Source organism: Balearica regulorum, chromosome 7, assembly GCF_011004875.1.
Source record: "Balearica regulorum gibbericeps isolate bBalReg1 chromosome 7, bBalReg1.pri, whole genome shotgun sequence".
Lineage (NCBI taxonomy): Eukaryota > Metazoa > Chordata > Aves > Gruiformes > Gruidae > Balearica > Balearica regulorum.
In genome coordinates, this window is record NC_046190.1 from 36,829,087 (window position 1) to 36,845,870 (window position 16,784).

Here is a 16,784-nt window from a genome sequence, read left to right on the forward strand (position 1 = left end):
AGCCTGGCCGCTCTCCTTTAGCTTTGCCATCTCATTTGCTAGGAGAGCAAATTCAGCCGGGTAACAGCCTGATTAACTCGCCCTTAATCAGGCTGACACCCACAAACAGCAGCTTAGAGAACTGACATATGACAGCAGGGACTCCAGGGACACGGAGTCGCTGATTCAGGCAAAGCGTGCAAGGTGCTACCCATTGGGTTATTAACGATAACAAAGCACCGGGAAGAGCCGAGGACGCTGACGGGCAACGCGGTATTAACCCAACTAGTGCCACAACCTCTCGCCCAGGCGGGAAGGGAGGATGCCTGCTCGGCAGCAAAGCCAGAGCGGAGATGGGGAGCTAAGCCCAGGGCCATCCACCAAGGACGGGGCATCTCCAACTCATCGTAAAGCACTGCTTTCAACAGGGAGCCAAATTCTGGAGATGGCCAACCCCACACAGCTGCACCCCCAGCGTCTCAGGGGTCCCAGGAAGCCGGGAACGAACAACCTGGTTGCTATTGCAGCTGGTGTTGCTGCCAGAAGAAACACGTGCCTGGCTTGGCACCGCCGCTTCTTCAGCCTGGGATCCAGGGGCACACCTCAGGCTTGGCAAATAATTCCTAAACCGGTGGGTTGTACCCTCTGGAAACCTTTTAGGGCCCCCAAAGCAGAAAAGAAGATGGGAGAAGGATTCATTTAAACTAAATTACTAGACGGTGAGCCGAAGCAGCGCAGGTAGGTGCAACGCGGGTCTCGCGGAGGGGCAGGGAGCACTGCCGGAGGGGTCGCACCCGAGCAAGCACTACGCGTACCGGGCACTTACACGCTATGCGGACGTACGCCCTGCGGCTCTTCGTGGTGCCCGCGGAGCTCCAGGCCACGCACTGGCACCAGTAATCTTCTAAGCCGAAGAGCTCCTCCACCTGCTGCCGGGAGACCTCGATCTGCACCTCCCGCACCAGCATCCCTGGAAGGGGACAGAGGGACGGCATCAGCTCGGCAGGAGCACCCGGGGGGAGGGAAACTGAGGCAGCACCCAAGAGGTGGGTGCTGGATGCACCAAGCTCGAGGACGGAGGCAGCGGGTTGGAGGCATCTCGGAGGCATCTGAGTTTGGGATCTCTGCAAATCACGGAGACTGTTCCCTCTGGAGGGTGACTTGGAGCTGAAGCCAGGGCAATGGCTCATGCGGAGGTGTCTTCTCTTTTTTTCCCCCCTGGTGCAGCTGGGCAGGGCCAGGACCTCTTAACTGTTTCAAGAGGCATCACCCTCCTCCACCAGCCCTCTCCCCTCGGCCACCGCCATCCCTGTCCCTGCCCAGACCCTTTCCCACCCGCCGGGTTTGCAGGATGCCTCCGAGGCTTTGCTGCCCTTTAAATACAAATATAACAAGACAAATAAAAGATCTTAAGGAAATGATCCAACGATGACGGCATTTCATGCCCAATGACCCCAAAAAGGGCTACACGCCTCCCTCAACCCCCTGGCCGTGGCAGGGGTGCGATGACAAAGGTGACACCACCAGACGCAGGACGTGGTCCCTCTGGACCGCAGGATGCTGAGGCTCGCCTGAAGCATCAACCCCAGACGGCGTGGCCAAGGGCGGGAGGGACTCGGGGCTTTACTTTTCCTTATTTTCAGCAATACCTGCCCTTTTTTTTTTTTTTTTTGGCAGTTTCTATTTATAAAAAGGCCTCAAGTTCACGGCGATACAGAGCTGCGCGCTCCCCAGCTGTAATTTTGTTAGCTCGCTCCCAGTTCTGTGAGGAGCAATTACCGTCTCTCTGCCACCTTCCTGCGGAATAGCTGACAAACGCGCATCAAGGAAATACAATTTATTTTGCCACTATTAAGGAGAGAGAGAGAGAAAAAAAAAAAGAAAAAAAAAAGAAAAAAAAGACATTTGGGCCAAGCACTTTTGGAAAAATTAGGGCTTTTAGAAGGACCCGGGAGAGAGATGGCTCAAAACCAGCTCATCTCTCTGGAAAGCCTCGGTGGGGTGGGCTGAGCAGCCCTGGGAAAGGTGGGGAGCATCCTGCAAATCCCCTGCTATGTCCATAACCCCCGAAAGCAAAGCCTACCCAAAACTTCTGGCTGAGCTTAGGGCTCAGAGGAATGACTACTGAAAAAGCGTACAGGCATCCAAACGCACTGACCATCCCTTCTCGTCTGGCTGAATTATCCTCTCTGACTTGGCCTATTTTTGCTTTCTTCCGCATGAAATGTTTTGGATCAGACGCAGTCAGAGCATTACTGAGCCTGGCTCATTCAAGACACATCATCTTAAAAGTTGCTTGTTTTTTTTTTTTTTTTTCTTTTTTAAAGGTCCCTTCTTCCAAGCTTTTAACCAAGGATACCTAAAAAGCCTAACCTAACCATGTTAACCCCTCGCTTCGTGGTCAGCTCTCCCCTGAGCCCTTTGCGGCAGCTTTCCCTACGAACGGCCGGCGCTGCAAACAGACTTTTGTTTTTTGTTTTTTGTTTTTTTGAAGCACAGCAAACCATTTTGGTTCCAGCTCCCTTTTTCTTGGGCAGATATGCCCACGCCAGCAGAGTTTTACGTGCTCGGCGTCACCTCCGTACCGTAGGCGCTGTGATAGCAGCAAGACCGTGTCTGAAGCCTGGGTGAAGGATATGCGTGCTGTTTCCTCCCCAAATTGCTCGGAAACCTTCTGCACCTGCAGACTGGGATGTGCAGAGGGAGATCCATCGCTTCATCCTTGTCCTGGCTCAACGCTCTCCCCCTAAGCATCCGCCGCCGCCGCACGCGGAGCGCGCAAACCTTTGGCTCGACCCGGCGCGGCCACACGTTATAAATAAATTAATAAGCCCTCGGCGAAGGCTGCTCGGTCGCTAATCAGCACTGACTTTGCCCTAGAGCGGTGAGGGTTTCAAATCGGGCTTCCACGAGAGCTGGGAGGTGGAGATGCACCCCGAAAGAAAGAAACGGTCCTGCCGGTGCTTCCGACAGCACCTGGAGAAGCAAGGGGACAGCCTTCCCGTGCATTTTTGACCACAAAAAGAGATCCTCTGGAAGAAAAACACCCCAGGAACCAAGGAAGCAGCTCTACGAGGACAGGCTCAGAAAGCTATGTGGAAAGGAGATGCTCTTCCTTCGCAGAGCAGGTTCAGAGATGCCCCCAAGCGAGGACCGCCTCACGGCTAGCATTGGATGATGCTGAGGAGATGCTGGGGGGAAAAACAGGGACAAGAGAAGATTGTGTAAAAGTACCTGTGCTCCTCCAGGCTGACAAGGTGTCTCCTCTAAGCCCAGCCTGCCTCTGGGTCCAACACTGCAGCAGTTCAAAGGGTTGCCTTGGCTTAAAGCCCTCCAGAGATGAGGGATGCCGCAGGCTCGGGGATTTGCAGAGAACGGATCTTACACGGGAAACGTGACTGTTTTCCTCCTCTCCTGACCAGGGCACAGGAACCAAAATTGGTGCAGAAAAGGTGGGAGCTGAGCTAAAGCATCCCAATTTCAGCAAATCTACCTGATTACACGATACCTCCAACCCCCACGCCTTGGTCCCGTGCCGGGCCGTTTCAAAGCACGGGGCGAGCAGCTCTGCAGTGCCCAGTCCCACGGAACGGGGGGCCCCTTCAGACACCTAAACCACCTTCTTACCCCCCATTTCAGCCAGCCAGCAGCTGTCTTGTCTTCCGAGGCAGGGAAAAGCTCACCTGCCATGAAAAGGCATTTCAAATCCTACCTGCAAATGTTCTCATTACCCATCAACTCTCTAACCCCTTTGTGAACCCGAGGGAGCTGCCGGCCTTTGCCACCCCTCGTGGCACTGACTCCTACGTGATGATTAGGCATTTTCCAGGAAAGCGTTTCCTTTTTTTTTTTTTTTTTTTAATCAGTTTTAAAAGGTGCTGCCTTTCAAATCCCGTTTGAACGACCCCGAATCCTACAAAAGGGTAAGCGTGCAAGAGCACAGCCTGCCTTCCCCGAGCCTCTACGGGGTACGGTGACCCATACCATCATCATGCCTTCATCGATGGTCTGGAAAGGGATGGCTCCTCTGCTAAAATTCCGCGCTGATATGAAACGACAGACAAGCTGCGCACGGACCGAGGAGGTTGGAAAACACACAAAAGCGACCTCATGAGATTGCTAATCACCTGGGAATGATATAAATGAATCAAAGAGACCCGACGGTCTACCTGGAGGACAATCATCCCCAGCGTGGGTGTGCAATGGAAGAAAGAAACCTAGAGAGGAGCAAAGATTGGGAAGGACTCTCGGGTGGCAGAGGGACAGCAAGTTAACCTGGAGGACTGCACGGTACAGCAAAAAAAAGCAACGCAACTTAGAGCGAGAGATGTAGACATGGGGCTACAGAGACGGGAGGATGAGGAGGAGGAGGAGGTAGTCTCCAGCCTCAGAACAAGCGACAAGAGAGAAAAGGACAGAGACGCCTGGAAAGAAGAGAGGGAAAGGGCAGGCGGGGGGTGCCGGGGTGGGTTTGCTCACCGGTGACCTCGTCCAGGCTCTCCTTGGTGACGTGGTCGTTCTGGTTGACCCACTCCCCGTTGCACTTGAAGTAGATCTGGGTGGCGGGGTTGGCGCGGCAAACGAGCTCCACTGGCTTGTTCTTCACGATGTAGGCGTCCTGCGGCTCCAGCAGAAAGTGAGGGAGGGTCTCTGCCGGGGCCGAGGGGAAGGAGTCGGGCAGCACGTCGCTGTACTCCAGCCCTGCCAGGGGAGCAAGAGGGTCGGGACGTGCCGTCAGTCCCATCTCAGCGGGGACGCAATGCCTTCATCCCTCCCTCTCCTTCCCAGGACTGCCCCACGCGCGGCGTCAGCAGCCCTTGCTGAGGACGCTCAAAAAGCAAGAGAGGGCTGGAGGCTCCCCAGAAAGAGAAAAGCCAATCTCTGCTAGCTAGAGAGCTGCTGCTGTGGGGTGCAGCCCCCCCAGGCTGCTTTCACCTGGGTACCAGCCCCTCCGTCCGTACCCCGAGCCCTGGCTGGCCCCAAAGCCCGGGTGTCTGCCAGCACAGCCCACGGGGACCAGGCGTCTCTCTGCCCATCACGCACGAGAGAGCGCTTCCAGGCCAGCCACCTCCAGAGAACGTCACCCAGAAACGCAATCGGGATTCTCGCCATCCCAGCCCAGAAACCAGAGGATGCTCTCCATCCTCCTGCTTGTTTGCTCTCAAAGCCAAGTTTGTTGCAAAAATAACCAGAAGAAGAGGTCGCGTCTAGCTCAGGCCAGGGCAACAAAAGTCTTAAAAAGGGGGAAGCACCTCAGGGCTCACCAGGGACATAATTCCTGAGACCAGGAGTAGCAGGAGCATCACAGCGGCTCGTGCCCAGCGCCGGCTCGAGAAGACGCTGCGAGCGACGCCGAGGAGCATCTGCAGCGCCTGGCACGGGAAACCTGTTCCCAGCCATTTCACCCGCAAAGATCAACCCCAAATACCTGACTTTCATCAGGACCGAGACAACACACGCACGCAACTGGGATGCTACCGCTTAACCTGTTGTTTCTGGGCATCTCGCTAGCAGTCAGGTCACATCACAAGGCTTGGTTTTTTTGTTTTTTTTTTCTTTTTTAACACCTAAAAGAGTTATGAGCTTTTCCTCCTCCTCTCTGCTCCCAGCGAAAGCTGCGATTCTCAACTCCAGGCACTGCAGCGTGCAGGAAAACAGTAAATATCCCCAGCCCTGCGATAACAGCTCCGGAGCTGGCAAGGAAGAAAGGAGCCCACTCCCTTCGTCACCCTTGGCAAGGAGCAGCGCTGCGTGGAGAAGAGCAGAGAATCCCGAGATGGAAGGAGAAGAAGAAAAAAAAAATAAAAAAAATATCAGATGCCTCAAGAAAACAAGATGACCAAGCTGCCTCCTGAGCAAAAATCAGTGAGGGGGAAAAAAAAAAAAAATGCACGAGGTCAGTCGTTTAAAATCCATTTAGGAAAATTGACTTTCCATTTCCATTTAACACAGCACTAAGGGAGAGCGGTAGGACATTTGTCATAATCCATTAACTGCTCTTTTGGAAACAATGAATTAAACTCCGGGCTAATTTCTCTCTCTCTGGCTGGCTCTTCCCCACCTCTCCACTGCTGCCCACTTCCTCCCCCATCTCATTTGCAGACCTGTAATTTTCCCAGCGCCTCGACGCAGGCAGGGGGACGGGTGCGTGAGGAGGTGCGACCCCCCGCCGCCAGCTCCGGTCCCACGCTTCTCCCCAGCACCCGCATCAGGCCCCTGGTCCTGCTCCCCTCTCCCGCTTACCTGTATCCCAGCAGCAAATACCACTTTGCTTTTTTTTTTCCCCCCCTTTTTTAATTTACTGCTCAATTTTGCATCCACTGAATTGTTGTTTGTTGGTGGGGTTTTATTATTATTATTATTATTATTATAATTGCTTCGATGCCACAAACCTAAATTCCCTGGCAAAGGGGGCTGGCAGGAGATAATCTGAGTGCCAATGGAGGCAGCCAACAAAACTTCACTCACGGGCTGGTGTGAAAACCTCTCTGAAGCGATGCTCTCCGCATCCCTGCGCAAAGCCTTGGCAGCCCCGAAAGGGCGCAGGCAGCGTGCGCTGCGGAGCATCCTCCGAAAACCACCGGTGCGATGCCCGGGGAGGGGAGGGGGGTTTGCTCGCCGCCCGTCCCGGGGCAAGGGTGGCTCCTGGGCTTTGTTTTCCAGCTCTAAGGCCAGGCTGGTTCAGGAGGCAGGTTTGCCATAAGGAATGTAAACACTTGAAGCCCTGCCAGCCCCTCCCAGGCACCGCCGAGGGCAGCGGCAGAGACGAGAACTGCTCCAAGGCATATATCGTCCCTGCCCGTAACGGGGGTTTGAAGCTCCTCGTTAGGTTTTTCTTCTGCCTTTTTTTTTTTTTCCCCTGAGTAATTTTTTTTGTTTTCTCCCCAAGCCAGGTGTAACAGCCCAGGATGCAGGCGAGGAGTCCTGCAGCCCACCCGGCACCGTCAGGGTGACGACCCAGGAGGACCTGACGTCCCCAAAGAAGGTGATTTTCACCCACGTACCCCTGACCCAAAACCATGGGCCAGGAGAGGTCCTCCTCCAGCAGCCAACACCAAAGACGTACCTTCTCCCACCCCGCTGCCGCTTTGGCGATGCTAAACGAGACTTTAGGTCATCCGAGAGGATCTGGGAGTGGGGAGGGGATGAGTCATGGCCCAACGGGGAAGACAATCGCAGATTTGTGACTCACCCGTGATCATCTGCAGCAGGATGGGTGATGCTCTGGGCTGCGGTGGGAGCCACCTCCATCCCCCAGCACGGGGTTCAGGGCTGGAACACCACCAGCGGTACCGAAAATTTGCCAACCCCCCCGCCGGCATCGATGGGTCCCCTCAAGAGAGGGTCTGCCCAAATCCATGCTGGGGGTCTCGAGCTCAACGTTTCAGACTTCTGCTCCGGGAGGGCACAGTGAATTTGGGGACAAGGGTGGTGGAATAGAATGCTCTCCTGAGCCCTGGCCAGATCCAGCATCTGCTTTCGGTCACTATAAAAACCTGCTCAGTTTAAGGTTTGAACCCAAAAACCTGCAGCTTTAAAGCTAGGAGCCATCCCGGCTGCTAGGAAAGTTTAAATCCTGCAAACTCACAACAGCTGAGATCTTTTATTTTTGGCCAAGAGACATCTGCGGCCAAAAAAACAAAAGTAGCTCTACCAGGAGACGGGGAAGAAAGATGATGGGTTTTTCATGGCGGACTCGTAACCGGGGCCGTGCCGCAGAGCCCTGCCCCCCCCCCCCCCGGCTCCCCCCCACTCGGGGATGGGAGCAAAGCAAGGGGGGAGCTGATCTCTCCATCCAGAAACCAGCCCTGCGCGGCCGAAGAAAGGCAACTGCAGCTGGGCAGGGCGTTTGGCTCCGGCACGGGATGCGGCCACCGGTATTTAAATGCGCCAGGGAAGAATTAAGGGAGAGGAACAACGAGGATGTTGGATGAGAAAAGGGAGGAGAAGGGAGGAGAACCGTGCTGGGCACATTTATCAACCCAGCCTTTCATCCCCCCTCATGGGAAACCTCTTCGCTCTGCTGACGTTCGTGGGGGGGGACCCCAAAATATCCACGTACAGTCGGGGGGGGTGGAGAGGGGTGGAAGCATGCCTGCTCGTGCCATGAGGATGAACGAGCGCTGCTCCCAGCTGTCCTGACTATCCAGCAGCAACGGCAAAATACAAAAAAAAAAAAAAAAAAAAAAAAAAAAAGCACCTTCTTGGTGGTGCAATACATTCATCTCCATGTGGTCCTGCCCCCATAGGACAGGGGGGCAAAAGGCTCCGGCACGGCCAGGACAAGTTTCAGAGGATGGAGGGGCTGGGGAAAGGTTTTGGTCTGCTCCAGCATAATAATATCCATCGATAAATGGCCCTGAAAGGATGGGAGAGGGTATCCTCTGCTGGAACAACCTCCCCCAGTGATGGTCTTGAGGTTCCTCTGTTTCCTCCGGGCCGGGCAGCCAGCCTCAGGAACTAGGACGTTCATTCAGAGGGTTTCAATACCAGCGAAGACCTCGTCAGCAGCAGGGTTTGCACGGGTGCCTGCAAGGAGCTGGCCATAAGCATCACCCTTGGGAAGGGATGCTTTGACCCACACGCGCACGGAGGGCACTTCTGCTTTGCCCAACGCCGCTCTGATCCCACCCGAGATGACAATTTGGCCCGTCGGCTGCGGGAGCAGCACGGGCAAGAGAGACGCTTCTGCCTGCGAAGCCAGGGAAGGAGCCCTGCACAGCCAGGATTTCCAGTACTGCAATCAGACAAGCAATAAAACTCCCAGCAGCGACAAACTAATAAATATTTGAGAGCGCGCTACACTGGCTGCAATCATCATCTCCCTGGCAGGCGTCTACAGGGGGTTCCCATCTGCTGGCTTCCCTCCTTCCCGCTGGAGGTGGGTGCCTGCTTCCCAGCTCCCTTCTGGGGTATTTTTGGGGTTTGGGTTTGTTTTTCGGAAGTCCCAGGCTGTCAGCATCCCACAGTCTCACACTACTCGGGGCAGGCGATCGGGCGCTGCGGTGCGACGTGCTACGGGATGGGCTGGAGCACTGACTTCAGGACCGTACCTGTATTTGGGGAAGGAGAGGCAAGGACAGGGGCAGCTCCGGGCTCGACCCACAGGACCAAACCCTGAAACCCCGAGGATGAGCGTGGTAGGAGCAGCGAGACGGAAAAGGGAGGAGGGGAATGGGCACCGACGACTTCTTTCCTCTCCAGCCTCCCTCTCCCCCATCCCCGTCGCACATTTTAATCCGACGGGGTTGAGCTGGATTATCCGCAGCATCTGTTCCCCAGGGGGTGGGTGACTTGCAGATGTTTGCAGCCAGCATTTGCTACTTGGTCGAAGATCGATGACCCCAACTAACCAACGAACACCGCCAGCCTGCGCGGGGAGCAGCACCGGAGCCGGGGTCGAGCATTAACCCCCCTCCATCACCCCAAAGCACACAGCACTAGTGATGACGAGCCCAGAAAGCAATTCCCTGCGCAGCAACGGCCGAGCAAACCTCCGCAGGAAAGCGTTAAAATCCTCTCTCCTGCAATTGTTATCCCTCCAAATATTTGGAAGATTACAGGAGCATTAGCGGCTGCGAAGCCCGGTGCCCATCACCCACGGCCACACATCCCTCCCCGCTGCACTGGGCGGGCAGGAACGCGATGTACGGATTAAACCGGGACGCCCGGGTTTCTCCAGCTGGGTTTCTCCAGCTAAATCTTGGTGGCAGTGGGCACTTAACCCTTTCTGTCCCCATCTCCCCCACCCCACGCCTGTCTCAGGGCGAGTGCTATTATTGCACGTGAAGGCTTGAGAAGCAACGGTTAAACCCGTTCCTGCCTGCCGGCTGGGTAGAAATCCTCCCGTAGACATGAAAAAAAAATAAAAAAAAATAAAAATGACAGCTTATCTCCAGGACCGGAGGAGGGGAGCCTGCCTTCCCAAACCCCTGGCAGGGAGGGGGATGGCTCCGGCAGCTGAGCTGGTGGGTATGCTCCGGCCACCGGCTTGGCTCGAGAAGGTGTCTGAAAGGCTGGAGCGGGGCACTGCCCCCACCCCAAATCCTCTCCTATCGCCTCCAGGGGAAACGTATGAACAGACTCATTTAGGGATTAGCGCCGTTGCTATTTAAACTCCAGCAAATTGCGATGCCAGAGCCGCGGCGCGGCTCGCTCCCATGCCAGGATGCCCACCAGACCGAGGACACCCCCACTGAATGAGCCGGAGGGATGCAGAGGCATCCCCACCCGAGAGAGGGTCATCACATGGGATGCAGCCCTCATCCCACCGTGTTTCAGTGCATCCCGGAGCTCAGGAGAAGCCAGCATCACCGGTCCAGGGCTGCCCTCTCCCAAGGGCTTCTCTCTCATCGCAGAGTGCCCTCCGGGGATCATTGTGGGGCCAGCAGTAAAACACAGCCGAGCTTTTCCTCCGAAAAGCACCCTAAGCATCCTCTCTCTCCAAAGCATCATCCTCTCTTCGCCAAGCATCCCCTTCTCCTCCCCGCTCTGCTCCCCGTCACACAAATTCAGCCTCCCGCACACTGGTGCCGTCTCCCAACACGAAGCCCCATCCCCGTGGACGGTGTCCCAAAACAAAGGTTGTCCCCGAGGATGAGTTTGGAAGATTCGAAGCCAATTGCACCAAGTAAAGCTTCCTCCCCAGCCCCCTCCTTGCACAGAGCCCGCAAAACCTCCCGCCTTCGCAACCCTCCGCGTTGTTTAAAGCGGGCTGAGCCGCGAGCTGATGAGAGCGAGATGCAGGGGACGTAACGGGCCCTCTGCACCGCCGTCCCCAGGGCTGCCCGCACCCCCCCGGCCTCATTAACTCAGCGCGGCGCTCGTTAACGTGTCCCTCTGCGGGAGGACGGAGAGGATGGGATGGACCCGAGGTGCCCCCCAGACCCAGCCTGAGGAGGCCAAAAACCGAGCACGGGGTAGCTGGGGAGGGCACGGAGAGGAGAAACACCAGAACTCAGCACCTCACCTCCAGCCTGGAGCAAGGTCGGGTTCCGAGGTGACAAAAAGCCCCAGGGAATCGCCCAGGCATCGATGCGCTCGCGGGGCCCCCGTCCCCGTGGCGTCCGACACCCCCCCGAGCACGTGCAACGGTAACTCAGCGCAGGCCGGCCCACGAACCCCCAGCGCTCGTCACCTTGCCGCGTTCAGCCCTCGCTACCGGCAGCGCGCTGGGGTGCGCAGGGGCTCCCTTTCTGCCCCCGCAAAAAGCGGAGCCCGTCGCCAGCCGGGAAAGCGGCTGCAAGCCTGGTTACATGGGCTGAATTTGGGGGAAACACCTCCCCCCCCCAATCTGGAGCTGCGGGACTCGGGGGGGGCAGCACGGACAGACCGACGCGCTGCAAACCCCCTGGTCTCCCTCTGTGCAGCGCAGCAGAGCCTCTCTGTTCTCACCAATTATTTTAGTCATAACTAAATGTGACAAGAACCACGTAACCTTTTTCCCAAAACATCCCTGCCTGACAAACCAGCTCATTTTCCTCCACCCGTTGCCCTTTCCCGGGAGTTTTACGGTCCCTTTGCATCCCTTCCTACCCAACTTGGCCAACCCAGCCAGGAGCGAGCGCTCCGTCCCTCCGTCCCGTCGCCTCCAGCTCCTCCTGGAGCCCACCCGGCCGGGGGACAGGGGACCCCGGGGACAGCCAGACACCAGGACGGCATTTCGCGGCGGCAGCATCCCAGACAGGTTAGCAGGTCCCCCGCCCGGCGGCAGGCAAATGTTATAATTAGAGAGCATTCCTCCCCAGCGCCGGTAATGAGGGGGTGCGCCAAGCCAGCCCTAATTACACCCTTGGAAAGAAATAAGCAGATTCCTCTCCCAGGCAAATGAAAAGCCTGTAGTCGGCCTCCCTCACTGAGGGCCTTTATTAAACCGGGACGGGATGGGGAGGGGGGGGGAACCAAAAACCAACCACAAATCAGAAAGCAAAGTTTGTGCTGAGACAAGGGTGGGAAGGATGAACCAGGCAGCACCAAGGGTGTTTTTGCATGCAATGGCCTCATCAATCAAAAACTACTTCACCCGACAAAAAAAATAAAACAAATAAAAAAACCCCCATCTCTTTAGCTAAATCCCCAAGTCAGGCTTTTGCAAAGCAGCCCCAGAGGAAACCTAAAAGCAGGGTATCCTCACGCAGGGCATCCCACCGCAGCATCCCTGCGCATCCGACGGGAGCATCCCCGCGAGCCACGGCGGCTAAAAGGGTCCGACCCGAATCCCCACCACCGCCATCCTCGGAGGAGGAACGCCCAGGCTCTGCCCGCAGCTTCCCTTGCTGGGAGTTTGGAGGAGAGAGATTTATCTTCTTGATTATGCATTACGCTGGAGTATTTATGGAGCCACTACTCTTTTGTTTATCTTTATGATTATGATAATCAAAGGCGAAGCCTCCTGAGAAGTGTAAACAGCCGAGATCCCTTATGGTACGAACCTCTTCATTTTTCATTATATAGATTTATAACACGGCACAGGCAGATTGGAGTAAATTGTTCCTTATTTCTGGTTTTAACAGAGCGGAGCCGTGAGCTTCGCGAATCCCCGTAAATACCCACGGAAAAGAGAACGAATTAAAAAAGGAAAAAAAAAAAAGAAAGAAAGAAAAAAGGAGGAATTATGTAGCAAATCCCCGTTACACTCTATTGTGCTCACTTCTTTTGTGCTATTTTATATATTTCCTTCAGGGAAGCAGTTATGTTTGAAAACTATCTCCAAATTTCATCTAGCGCTGGTTCTTGTTATGGGCACGGACACTTTTCTTTGTGCTATTTTAATTCCATTGTCGCGGTACTCTTGTATAGTTTGTTCTGTTTACTGAGCTACAACATTATTTTTAATGGATATAATAATTATATGAACTTTTATTTATTTGCTTTGGCTCATAAAAGAAAAAAGCCAGCAGCGGATAATGCGGTAATATGTTGTTTATTCACATGTACAGTGTGTACTGTGTTTCTGTTGTGAAAAGAATAATAATTTCAACAAGAAAAGAGAGAAGGGAAAAAAAACCCAGGCAACAAACAGGGACTTGTTGCCCCGGTTAACACTAGAAAGTCCAAGGAATTATTAATTATCATTCAAACTAGAATAAATCAAGTGCAAGATGCAACCTCTCCCTGGGGGAGGGGAAAAAAAAAAAAAAAAGGGTGTCCTTTTCAAATGAGCAATGCAGTTTTAAAATGCTAACTCCGTGAGAAAAAGTTGTTGGTTTCGCAGACAGAGAGCGATTTCCCCTTGCCCAAATCACATACATATTTAAAAATGTAAATTCCCCAGCATTCCCCTTGAGAGTGCAATTTCCAGGCGGCTGTTTTGCAATGGTATGGGGTTTGGGGTTTTTTTTTTTTTCCTCCCCCCCCACCTCAGTGTGCAAATCCGGAGGCGACCACCTCGGCTTTGGGCATGAAAAGCAACTTTAAACCGGCGGCAAGCGGGGCTGCCAACCGCCCGGTGCTCCTCGGGAAGAGGAGGATGCTCCACTGCCCATCCCAGCATCATCCCAGCTCCAAGCATCCCTCCCCGGAAGGGCAGCAGGTTTCACCCTCTGAGCATCCAGATGCCAAACATCGAGGGGGGGACAACCTGGCCACGTCCTCCAGAAGTGGCTCACAAGGTTTGGTGGTCCTGGGGGGCACTTCTGTGCTAAAATCCAGGGGAGGAGGGTCGTGCGTGTCCCCAACGAAGCCGACGCGGGGAAGCGAGGGATGGCGTCAGCCCAACAAGGTAAAGCAAAAAGTTTAGGCAGCTGGTTGCAAAGAAAGGAAAAGCAGTGTAAAAAGAGAAAGCTGCTTCCCCCCCGCCCCCCATCGCTTTTGTCATTTTCTCACCCACTCTCTCCTCCCTAGCAGCTCCCGCAAGCCCCGAGAAGCCAAAGCTGGAAGGATGCTCCCCGCCGCCTCCACCCAGCCTCTCCGCAGGCCCCTCGCCAGACGCTGCCCTACTTTCCCCGACGCTTTTCCCACTTTTCTCTCGCAGCTCGCTCGGCGGCAGGCGTGGGCTGGGAGCATCACCCGCTCCCCGGTACCCGCAGCACCCCGCTCCCCGTGCCGGGGCTCCCGCCGCCAGACCCACCGGCCGGGGTCATCTCCCACCCCGTGGCGCATTCAAATTCTAGAGAGGAAGGTGCTTGGTACAACCCTGCACTGATTCTTTTTTTTTTTAATCATTTTAATCACTGCATGATTTTTTAGTCATTAAAAAACCCAATAAAACTGCCAGTAAACAAACAAACAAAAAAAAAGGTCCCTTCGATGCCCCAAATTCCCCATTAATTCAACCGGGGGAGGAACATCACAAGAGCGGCTGATTAAGGTCCCTTTATTAAACAGTCTTCAAAGTTGCCCTTAATCTTTCAGATTTGTTACTACAATCAAAACCAAACCCAACAAACCCCAACTGCCACAAATGGAGGCTGGAAATATTTTGCTTTTCATTGTCCTTTCTCTGTCCTTTTCTTCCATTCTCATTTTACCGCGACGGTACGGGACAAACGGAAGGGGGAAAAAAAAAAAAAAAGGAGGGGGAGAACAGGGATAGAAAAAGATTTAAGAAAAAAAACATTAAATAATCCCTCCTGATGTTGAATATCAATTATTAAGACTTTTCTCTCCTCCTCTCTTTTTAATATCCCTATTAAAGAATAAAAACCCCCAAACAATCAGTGAGACTAGTTCAGAGGACAAGGCTTTCCCAGCCCCTTGCCTCCGTTACACTTTAACCCCTGCAGCCACGGGCAGGTACCCGAGACCAGCGCTCGGCTCTCCCATCGTGGCACAGACAGAGAGGTCTCCGGCCGGTTGCAAAAGGATTTTAGCAACGACCTTGATTAGTTTTATTCCTTTCTGTCTAAACCCTGAAGCCAGCTGGGGTCCCAGCACTTCTTCGCACCTGCTTTGACAGAGAGCAAAAAACTGAGATTATTTTTTTGGTAGGTGCCTATCGTTGGTGCCTGCCTTCACCTGGCAGCGCTGCCCCCCTGCCTGCACCGGGAGCGGGGCGAGGGAGAAACAACCTGTGCTCCAGCGGAAGGAAACCCCTACAAGAACCAAAGGCGTTTCCCTCCCGCTCCCATCCCCGTCCCCGGCAAGGTGGGAAGCCTTTGGGAGCTTCCTAACGTTGTTTGGCACCTTCCTGCCCTCCCGCACTCCCTGGCATTTAAATACCATGGGACCCCGAGCCGCTGCAGCCAGTTTCTTCCTTTCTCACCGCCGGGAATTTCCACCTTTTCTTCTCCGGACACAGCCCGTGTTCCTGCAGCGTCAAGTTTCTCTTTCCTCCCTTTGTCCTCCGTCACACGCGCTCCAGCTCTGCCCCAGGGACCAAACCCCGACTCCCGGGTGGGCCAGCATCCCCACGAGCATCCTGCCCTTCTCAGCACGGGTACCGCTCGGCACCGGAGGTGCCAGGGCTGGAAATGCTCTGGCATTGGGGGTCCGTCCCACCCCACACGGCAACATCCCCACTGATGCTGCGACCTGGATGGCCCTACGCATAGAGGTACACCGGCACGCAAGTCACGCTCCCTCCCGTGTCTTCCCCTCCCTTCTCGCTTGGTGCTACGGGACCCCAAACTATTGACAAAAATTGCCCTAAAAAATTAGGACGCTTGCTAGCAAGGCACAACGCGAACAAATTAAATGCAGTTTGGGATGCTGAATCCAGACGCTTTATGGTGACAAATGTGCCGACTTCAAAACTGGAGCACAGAGAGGATGGACGCGGGACACCCAAGCCGTAGCCTTAGCAGGGCTAGCAGTGAAACGGAGCTCTTGCGGGGCTGGGGGGCATCACCGAGGCACGTGCAGCAACGGAGAGGGACCAGAAGCCATCCAGCAAGGTCTCAAGAGAGCGGGGGCAAAGGATCACACATACCGAGCATCAAGTGCACAGCACAGGGGGAAAAGGAAGAAAAAAGCACCTTGTCCCCCAGCGGCTGCATTTCCATAAGTGATTTGCGCTAATTGCTTTAAATACGGCCATGCTGCGGGTAATCAGAGTCATTAAGTGACCTCTGCTCGGGGAGGGCGGGCAGGGCCGGCGCAGGGGCCAGCATCCCACCCCCCCGCCCCGAGCGGGGCACGCTCCCGCATCCCCGCCGTGCCCCAGCCACGGAGTTTGGCTCCAATTTGCTCTTCCCTGGGGTCCAATCAGTGAATGGCCTCCCTCCTGCCCTGCCCAGAGCGGGGACTCCCCCGACACCCCCTGCCGCAGCGGGGACCGATCCTGACGACACCCGCCTGGACCGGCAACGTCACGGCACCGCGAGTCGGCCACCGCGGTTGCCAGCGAGCCCGGGGCTGGTGGTGACCAGGTTGGGTATACAAACCACCCCAAAACCCCTAAATCCCTCCAAAATTGTGTTTCTGGATGCAGAAAATCAGCTATTTTCTAGGTGCCAGGAGGGAAGAGCCGGCTGTCACCACCCAGGGGACACGCTGGCCTTTGAGGCTCAGCCCGGACCCGCGGCACCCAGGGATGGCTTGAGCCTACAGCCGAGGGGCTTTGAGCCTCAGAATGCCCCAAATTCACCCTGTCCTCGCCGATCATAAAACACAGACCCACGTGGGGACACAGCTCTTCTGGTTGAACCTAAAACCAGGGTTTAGTCTCAAGCCTAGCACTAAGTATAAGCTAGAACCTGCCAAGGACGGTGTTGCGTGCAGCCAAAGGCAGAAAGGGATATTTAGGCGTGCTCCGTAGAGCGTAGGAATTACTGGGCTCTTAGCTAAGCACGGCTCAAACTGCAAAAAAAAAAAAAAATTTAAAAAAAAAATTGCATGAAAACCCAAGCAACCCACTCCCAAGGAGG

The 16,784-nt window shown here is 54.9% G+C and overlaps 1 protein-coding gene across 5 annotated transcripts in view; it reads right to left on the reverse strand.

Annotated features, from left to right (window-relative positions):
• The window catches only part of UNC5B (unc-5 netrin receptor B), a 54,243-nt gene that overhangs the window by 12,622 nt on the left and 24,837 nt on the right, over positions 1–16,784 (reverse strand). For all 5 annotated transcript variants that reach the window (XM_075758943.1, XM_075758941.1, XM_075758945.1 and 2 more), the window contains exons 2-3: positions 4,459–4,680; positions 806–949 (exon numbers count right to left, since the gene is read on the reverse strand). In XM_075758943.1, the coding sequence (XP_075615058.1) occupies positions 806–949; positions 4,459–4,680 (366 nt within the window). The remainder of the gene's footprint in view (positions 1–805; positions 950–4,458; positions 4,681–16,784) is intronic.